Below are 8,711 nucleotides of genomic sequence, written 5' to 3' on the forward strand. Positions count from 1 at the left end.
GGTGTGGGGCACAGGCTGCCTTGGGGCACTTGCTCTGCTGTGGGAGCAGAGAACAGGCAGCTCCCTGCACAGGGAAAGGGCTTTGTAGCTGCCATGGTATCCTGATGGATGCTGGCTGGGAGTGAGCTCATGAATACTGGGAAGAGAGGAAGGCAATTTAACTCACTGTGTGGGTGGGTGCCAGTCCTGTCTGCTCTGCTGCTGGGATCCATGTTCCTCTGGCAGGTAACTACGGAGCAGATCCATGTTGCTGTTTCACTGGTGCCACCTACTCACAGCTTTTTTTTTTTTTTTTTCTTTTGATTTTCTTTTTAAATGAAAGCAATGACAGATGCTGTATTCGAGGAGCTGGGGTGCTGGATGCAGGTTGTAACACAAATGTTTTATGTGTTCTCCTGCAAACAAAGCAAACTCTCATCTACCCAGATCCTGCACAGGTTCAGTGCTGAACTCCCACTCATTAACAGGCTTGCTGAAATGTTGGATGATGCATAAATAAAGTGGTGACTCTTGGTGGGATGAAAATCCCACCCCACTCAGAAATTTTTGATGGGACTACAAGCAGCTTCAGTATAAGCTTCTCAGCTGATGTTAGTATTTCTGTATTTTAAAGCCACTAAATTGCATACAGGGAGAATCATTGCAGGAGCCAGATGCTGCTGGCTGCCCCTTCCTGCTGACCATGCCCACCACCACCAGGAAGGACCCTGGTCCTGGTGAGAGACTGAGGAGTCTTTCTGCAAACAGGTGAAGCTCTGCTGACGGGGACGGATCATGGGACCCCAGTTTCCCCTAGAATCATAGAGTCACAGAATGGCTCAGTTTGGAAGGGATCACCAAGATCATCCAGTTCCAACACCCCTGCCATAGCGATGGCACCCACTAGATCAGGTTGCTCAGGGCCTCATCTAATCTGGTCTTGAACACCTCCAGAGATGGGGCATCCACAACCTCTCTGGGAAACCTGTTCCAGTGCCTCACCATCAACTGGGTGAAAAATTTCCTTCTAACCACTAATCTAAAACTCCCTTCTTTTAGTTTAAAACCATTCCACCTCCTCCTGTCAATATCTGATTGAGCAGAGAGTTGCACTCCATCTTTTTTTATATGCCTCCTTCAATTATTGAAAGGCTGCAATGACGTTCCTTTCCTTCAATTTCCTTCAATTCCTTACCCACTGAATGTCCCACCCGTCAAACACATCTTTCTCCAATTTGGAGGCCAGGATGTCATGTGGGACCATATCAAAGGCCTTGCAGAAGTCCAGGTAGATGACATTGGTTGGTTTTCCTCTGTCAACTGATGCAGTCACTCCACCATAGAAAGCCACCAGTTGGTCAGGCATGATTTGCCCTTGGTGAAGCCGTGCTGGCTGTCTCGGATCACCTCCTTGTCTTGCATGTGCCTTGACATTGCTTCCAGGAGGATATTTTCCATGATCTTGCCAGGCACAGAGGTGAGGCTTACTGGTCTGTAGTTTCCCAGGACCCCCTTTCTACCTTTTTAAAAGGGGAGTGGTGTTTCCCTTTTTCCAGTATTTCCAGCATTAAAGTTCAAGCACTGTCAGATAAAAGCAAAAGGAATCCCACATTAGGAGTGAAGATCTCTTTATCTTATAAAGAGATCTCTAGATCTCTTTATTTCCCTTTCTTTTCTGGTTATTATTTACCAATAATAATAATAAAAAAAGGCAACAAATTGCTATTTCCAGACTGTACCCGTGACCTGAAGCAAGATATTAGAAGATGATCACAAAAGGTTGTGGAAGCTCATGTAAGGCCATAGAAGGCTACACCAACCTTGCTTCTCTCCATTTGCAGGAACCTCTGAAAGAAGCTCCCCTGCCCTGAGCCAGGTGTACCTGCTTGATTACAGAGCAATTAATGAGACACTGCAGGACCCATCACTGCCCCTTTCCACTTCTCATAGGCCAGGACAGACCCTGGGTCCTTTCTGCTGTTTCCCAGAGCTGTCAGTCACTCGGGTCCCTCCCCAGCTCACTTCCCCATCCAGCATATAAAGGCAGGGAGCAGGGGGGCAGCATGGTGTGGTGCCTGGTTCCTTCTTGCTGGTTATCTGCTTACCTTCAACAGGGAGAAAAAGGTACTGTTTGCTACAGGAGGGAAAGCTTTTGGTTGGTGAGGTTGTAACTGTTTTGTGACCTCCAGGTTCATGTTTAGATGTGTCTTACCTTGTTTAATCACAGAGTGAAATGAGTCTTAATTAATACATGATTGCCTGTGATCCTGGCTGAAAGGTTAGGTATGGCCTGTGCTGGTGTTGTGTGGAAAGCTGGGTGGGGTTGGGCTGTGCTTTTGGCAGCAGAGCAGATTTCTGCTGTCTCTCTGTGTCTCTCTTTTCTTTTTTTTTTTTTTTTCCCCTCTTTCCTCTAAATCTGCTGTTACTACCCCTCCCCTAGTGCAAAAGCTTCTCTAAGCCTTGGTGGGGAGGAAAGAGGTACCAGATCTCTCTCCTAAGCAGAGTGCTCACTATTGATATGATCTCTCTCTAACAGAGATCTAGAATGGGGAAAGGCTTCCTTTATATAAGGGGAATGAGGGCAATGTGAAACCTAAATACTAGCTGGCTTTGGAAATTCCCTAGACCCTTTTCCCCTATAAGGGGAGGGGACTGTGAGAAGTATCTCAGTTTCTCAGACAGGGTCGTCTTTGAAGCTATTTTTATTTGCAATTTATTTGTGCAATTTATTTGCAATGGCAGGCATCCTGCAAGCAGGGGTGCATGTTAAAAGTATACCAAAACCTTACATTCTCCACTACCTGATGCTTGATTCCTTCCCTGTTCCTCACTGGCTGAGTGCTACAGGTTCACAACCTACTTCACATTTACTACTATACCGTATGTGTCCAACTCTATTTGACCAACTGTTAATTTCTCCTTTTCCTTTTTTTCCCCTTCTCTTGTGATTAGAGGGCCCGTGACTCTTTTTTTTTTTTTTTTTTACTGATTTCACACTGTTCATCCTGTTTTTCTTAGCTATCCTCCTTGTTTTGGGACAGCAGGACCTTATCTTCTTAACATACTCCCTGCTGCTATGCTACTGTTGTGCCTGCACAATCACTTTTGAATGTACAAGGTTAGTGGAATTTTCCACTGTAAAAACACCTTCTATTGTAAAAACACAACTTTGTTTCTGTGAGACTCATTCTGGGATCTGTCCTTAATGGACTCCAAAAAAAAAAAAGTCTCCTGATTATGTTAGGAAGGGGAGCTCCTCTGGAGGCTTGCTAGTGGTTTGGTTGAATTTCTCTTAAACCATGGTACTACTTGCATTGCAGCTGCAATGGCCTCTGCTATGCCTGATAAAGAGGAAGCTGTGAAGAGCTCCCCAGAGATGAAGGAAGAGGAGCAACAGGTAGGTGCTTTGTGTGAGATGAAATGAGTGGCAGCTCTGGGGTGCATGTATGAGCAGGTGGCCCTGCTGTGGCCTGTGTGGAGGAAAGAATGTCTCTGCTCAGTCTGTGCCTTACCGCCCCTCTGCAAATAGGGGTGGCAGCACAGCCCCAGGTACGCATGAGGGCCCTTGGGATAACCTTTTAGGCTAAGTGAAATGGCCTGGTCCTTGGCTAGGGGAGATGTTCATCTCATACTGTAGCCAAGAGCCTGGCTTGCTACTGGCAATGCTCCTGTGGAAAGGTTTCCATGTTCCAGCAGCCCAGGAACCCCCTGTGCTTGCCTTGTTCCCCATGACCAACTTCATGCTTGTTGCAGAGCAGTGTAAAGCCTGTTTGTGTACAACCTACCTGATCCTGTTTAGGTGAAGCTCTCTCTGGGGTGCTGGGTTGTTAAATAGCTCTACAAAATGAACTAGAACTGGATATGTGTCCAGAAGCACTGAGGTTGTCTGTGGACTCAGAAGTCCATTGGGTAGTGTTGCACTGGAGGAAAACCTCTCCATGATGGACTGGATATAAGTGTCAGTGCTCCACAGGTGTTTTAAAGTCTGCTTGTGGACTTTAAGGCAAATGTCTAAGCAAGACAAGCCTTGCTTAGACCTTATGGCAGGTGACTTGAACAGGCAAGTTGAAATTTTGGTGCAACACCACATAGTTGCATGCTCAGTGTCATGTTTGCAAGCTTCATGACTACTTTCCCCTTTTAGGATGCAGTAAATCAGATGGGTAGCCTGACCTTTGTCAGCTCTGCCTGTGACATGGTTTCTACAGCTTATGCATCCACTAAGGAGAGCCACCCCTACATCAGGTCTGTCTGTGATGCAGCAGAGAAAGGAGTGAAGAGCATGACAGAAGCCACAGCCAGCTGTGTGCAGCCACTTCTGACTACACTGGAGCCTCAAGGTAACTCCCTGGGGAAAGGGAGGTCTGCACCTGCCTCTGAAGGTCTCTCTCTCCTTCCAGCTCTGAAAGGAGCCCTAGGGTGTGGGAATGCACCTCTCCTTCTCCATAGTAAAAGGACAACTCCAGACTTTTTTATAATGTCAAAAAGCTGAGTCTTACTCTGGGTAATGTGATAGAGGGATGTTCTCCCTGGAAGATAAGTATTGAGTTTGGCTGCTCTAAAGCTGATCTTGCCAGGTCCAAAGTCTTGTATATCAGTTGCTCATAGCTAGCTTCTTGCACCTTTGCGGAGGCTGCAGGAAAAACCCTCTCTGGACTTAAAGTGAAAAAAGAGGTCATCCCTATCCTGTTGGTTACTACTTGATCCTGGATCCTTGGCATACTGGGGTTTGGGGCATTTTTTTTTCCTTTTATAGAGGTAAGGACTACACTTGAACTTTATTCAAGGACCTACAGGAGGGAAATCCGTGTAGGTGGCTATGTCCATGCAAGTAAAAATTGGCTGCTATCAAAGTGAATAGATCTATGTGGAGACCAAGAGAAGCTGCTCTACAAATTCAGCTTACAGCAGAGTATGCTTGGCCTGGTGGCCTGGATGGAGACTTTGATCCAGCCTCCTTACAGAGCACTGTCCTCTGGAAGACAGGACTTGTTTTTCCTGCTGTTTTATCCCACAAGCTTTAACACTTTTTTTCTTTTTAAACAGTTGCTGCAGCAAATGAGTATGCCTCCAAAGGTTTGGATAAACTAGGGGAAAAGGTCCCACTCCTTCAAAAGCCAGTGGACCAGGTGAGACTTAAAGGTAGTGCATCCCAGGCTGGTCATTGCAGGTTTTCTAAGCTTGGGAGTGAGGTAGCTTCCCAGAAGGAATGAAATACTCCTTAGGTGCACAGTACAAGCTCCTATAGGAGCACATAATAAGCAGACACTGTGCAGAGTCCTTCTAGTGCAGTTCACCCTAAACCCTTACCTGACATAAATCTCTTCTGCAGGTTATCTCTGAAACAAAAGAGCTGGTGTCATCCACAGTGGCAGAGGCAAAGGATGCTGTGAGCAGCAGAGTGACGGAGGTGATAGATGCAACTAAGGGCGCTATTCACAGCAGTGTGGAAGCTGCCAGATCTGCAGTAACCAGCAGTGTGGGGATGGTCATGGACTCCAGAGTGGGCCAGATGGCTGTGAGCAGAGCAGAGGCTGTGCTGGGGAGAACAGAAGAAGACAACTCTCTCCCCATTGGAAATGAGGAATTAGGTCAGGAAACAACATGTGACTATCTGTAACAGGATCATCAATTGGAGGGTGGTCAGCCCCATTCCTTTGGAATGTGGCTAGTGGGAAGTGCCATGCTGGAGGCTTCCTGACTCCTAGTCCAAGGTTTCCTGACTCTTCTTAGCTCGCTTGGTAAGAACCTTTGATCAGCTGCTTACAGGTACTGTCTTTTTCCCCAGCCAAACTGGCAGCATCTGAGGAGGATGCAGGTATAATGTCTGTGGAGCAGCAGCAGGAGAAGAGGAGGTACTTTGTGCGGTTGGGCTCTCTCTCTGATGAACTTCGCCAGTTTGCCTACCTGCACTCTTCAGATAAAATGAAGCGGATCTGGCAGGGCATGCAGGAGGCTCTTGGACAGCTTCACTCCATCATTGAACTGGTAGGCAGAGCCTGGCCTCCCTGTTGGAGGGCAGGAGGTGACCAAGAGGTTGTCTTGGCCTCAGCTTCATTGCTGTGATTAAAAATCCTGTGATTACAAGCTGATGTGTCCTGACACCAACTTTTTTTCCCCCCCGGCACAGATTGAGGTGTTTAAGCAAGGCTTTAATAAAAAGCTTCAGGAAGGGCAGGAGAAACTGTGCCAGATGTGGCTGGACTGGACTAGGAAGTTTCCTGAAGACAGCAGATCTGCCAGCTCTGCAGAGCCAGAGGTATCTCCCTGGGGGAAAGCAAGGAGAAGCCCAGAGCCCTTTTACTTTTCTTTAATTAATGTACTCCTGAACTTGTCCTTTCTGCCTCTTCCCAGGAGATGGAGTCTCTGGCCCTGCTGATGGCACACAGCATCACACAGCAGCTGCAAATCACCTGTTGTAAAATTGTGTCTGCAATCCAAGGCCTTCCCTCAAGCCTTCAGGATAAGGTGAAACAATCCCTTAATACCATAGAAGAGCTTCGTGCTTCTTTCTCAGCAGCAAATTCCTTCCAGGACTTGTCCAGCAGTGTCTTGGCCCAGAGCCGGGGGAAGCTGGCTGTGATCCAGGAGTACATGGAGGAGCTGCTGGACTACCTGAAGGACAACCGGCCTTTGTCCTGGCTGGTGGGACCCTTCTCTCCTCAGGAGGAGGAGGAAACTCTGCAGGAGGAGGCCTTGCAGGAGGAGGCAGGGGCTCATGAAGCTCCTGCCTCCTCCCTGTGAAGGGCAAGGCCCTGAGCGCAGGCATGGGACTTTGATAGCTTTACCCTACTTCCTAGCTGAAGGTGGAGCTGTCACACTGAATAATCATTGGGTAATAAATTTCAGGTGGTAATGGAGGTCAGTAGGACCTGCTCCTTGGTGCTGGTGGCTGAGCATTGGCTCAAGATACAGACCTGAAGGTCTCCAGTGCCCCCACCTCCCTAGCAAGCTGTCTAAGGTATGGCCTTCCATGGTGTATCCACGTAATGCCTGTACTCATGAAATATTTGCTGTTGGTCTTAATCCTTCAACACAGTATGCAATGTAAAGAACTCTTTCTAGAAGCTGGATGTATATGACCTAGCATAACTGTTTAAAATAAAACCACTGCATGCAAAAATGCTTACTTTCTCTTCTTTTCTGGAGAGGTGCTGTGAGTGCTGCTCATCAGATGTGAGCTATAATTTTCCCATCTTCGAGGGCAATATCACTGCTTAGCTGGAAAAAAGGGGTGGATCTGGATTCTGAAAACTTGCTTTAAAGCCTCTAAGCAGTGGTGGTGAGGCTTATGGAGGAACCACAGCTATGGTCTTCTACTCTTTTTCTCCCAAGTAGAAATAGTAGTTGCAGCAACAGCTATGTGTGGTGGCTTACTGCTGTACTGTGGCAGGACCATGTGATCCCTGAGGTCTGGCTTCAGTTAATCCACTGATGCAATGTGAACTTCTGATACAGTGCAGCTTCAGGTCTAGATTCAGTGAGAGATCATTAGACAGCTCTCTGGCCAGCACTCCTTAAATAGCAACTGGCTTGTCCTGGAGGCAAAACAATAAGCCAACCTGAGTTGTAAGGCTGAGCTATTGTTGAGACCTGAAATAAATTGCAGGTGTCACCTCTCCACTGCATGCTCTCTGATTACTGCTGACCAATTTCTCTTTGGCAAAGAACTCAAGGAGAGGTAAATTCAGTCTCTGTGATGTAATTACTGCTGAAGCTGTAGGGAGGGAAGTGGGGCACTTATTGGAAGAAGCATTGGAGCTAGTCCTGCTGCTTGGTGGGAAATATGCTGTATGCTCTATTCTTCTACAGCAAAGCTGCACAGAGCTACCTAGAGGTGCTAAACTTAGCTGGACATCCTTGTATTCCACACTGACTTACCAGTGCAGCTGATCAGATCTATATTAATTTAGTGCTTAGCCTAGCAAATCATGCATGTTTTGCTTATGGATCATTGGGGCGTATACTTGCTTATTGCTTAAACCCAGTTCCTATAGTCACTATTGACTGCTCTTACCTTGGGAGCCTGTTGTACAGTGGGAGAAAGCAAATCAGTCAAGTTCTCAGGAGAAGTTGTTTCCAGATGTTTTGTTTCATAAGGGGAAGTTACAGGCTACAAAACTGCACTGGAGGTTGACTGTATGAGTGTGGATCTCTTACATCAGTGACCATCCTCCCTGTGCAAAGTAGAGCAGCTACTTCAGATGCTTCCAGAAAAAAACATCCCTCAAGGATGTATTGAATCTTTAACAGTTGATATATTTAAGGGTTAAAAAAAATCCACCTGTGACTTTTTTTTTCCTAAGGATCTGCTCTAGTTTTTCCTCACTTGAAGTTGCCCTGAATCGTGGGAATTCCTCTAGCTGTGTTTTGAGGGTTCATGACTGTTGTGTAGCACTCCTTATCTCTGGCTGCTGTTTCCCACCTAGTCTCCTTTACTTAAGGCACCTTGGAGTTACCAGATAGCACTGGAGGTAATGTAAAAAACTGCAGGTGTCAGATCCATTGCACAGTTGTACCTCAGAATCTGTCTGGGTAATACAGGTGCTATAGGGTAGGGCTTTCCAAAGTATCTGTGTTCCTAAGACCTTTTTGCGATAACCTTGTGAGGACAGAACAGAAATAACCTTCTCCACCTTCTTGGATGCTGTGCATCCAGGCTGTAACTTAAAGGAGTACTGACCTGTGCTGTCCTGTGGCCCCCTTGGCAGCTGGGGACTCCAATGCTGCAC

The 8,711-nt window shown here is 46.8% G+C and overlaps 1 protein-coding gene across 2 annotated transcripts; it reads left to right on the forward strand.

Annotated features, from left to right (window-relative positions):
- The first annotated feature begins 1,974 nt into the window (after positions 1 to 1,974).
- Positions 1,975 to 7,102, forward strand: LOC311445499 (perilipin-3-like). 2 transcript variants are annotated; one of them, XM_084537712.1, is made up of 9 exons: positions 1,975 to 2,103; positions 3,300 to 3,376; positions 4,124 to 4,319; positions 5,026 to 5,108; positions 5,312 to 5,570; positions 5,768 to 5,967; positions 6,110 to 6,238; positions 6,334 to 6,405; positions 6,704 to 7,102. In XM_084537712.1, the coding sequence occupies exons 1-9, from the start codon at positions 2,043 to 2,045 to the stop codon at positions 6,833 to 6,835; spliced, it is 1,209 nt and encodes a 402-aa protein (XP_084393838.1). In that variant the 5' UTR covers positions 1,975 to 2,042; the 3' UTR covers positions 6,836 to 7,102. The 2 variants fall into 2 exon arrangements, with proteins under 2 accessions (XP_084393838.1, XP_084393837.1); XM_084537711.1 differs by having other exon boundaries at positions 1,976 to 2,103; positions 6,334 to 7,102.
- The last annotated feature ends 1,609 nt before the right edge of the window (positions 7,103 to 8,711 follow it).

Source organism: Aythya ferina, assembly GCF_964211825.1.
Source record: "Aythya ferina genome assembly, chromosome: 16".
Taxonomy (NCBI): Eukaryota; Metazoa; Chordata; class Aves; order Anseriformes; family Anatidae; genus Aythya; species Aythya ferina.

Excerpts from the sequence above, each read along its gene's own strand:
- LOC311445499 (XM_084537711.1), top strand. The coding sequence starts at position 2,043 with ATGGTGTGGTGCCTGGTTCCTTCTTGCTGGTTATCTGCTTACCTTCAA. Across the intron at positions 5,571-5,767 it reads CATTGGAAATGAGGAATTAG|CCAAACTGGCAGCATCTGAG; the intron begins GTCAGGAAACAA and ends CTTTTTCCCCAG. Across the intron at positions 5,968-6,109 it reads TTCACTCCATCATTGAACTG|ATTGAGGTGTTTAAGCAAGG; the intron begins GTAGGCAGAGCC and ends CCCCCGGCACAG.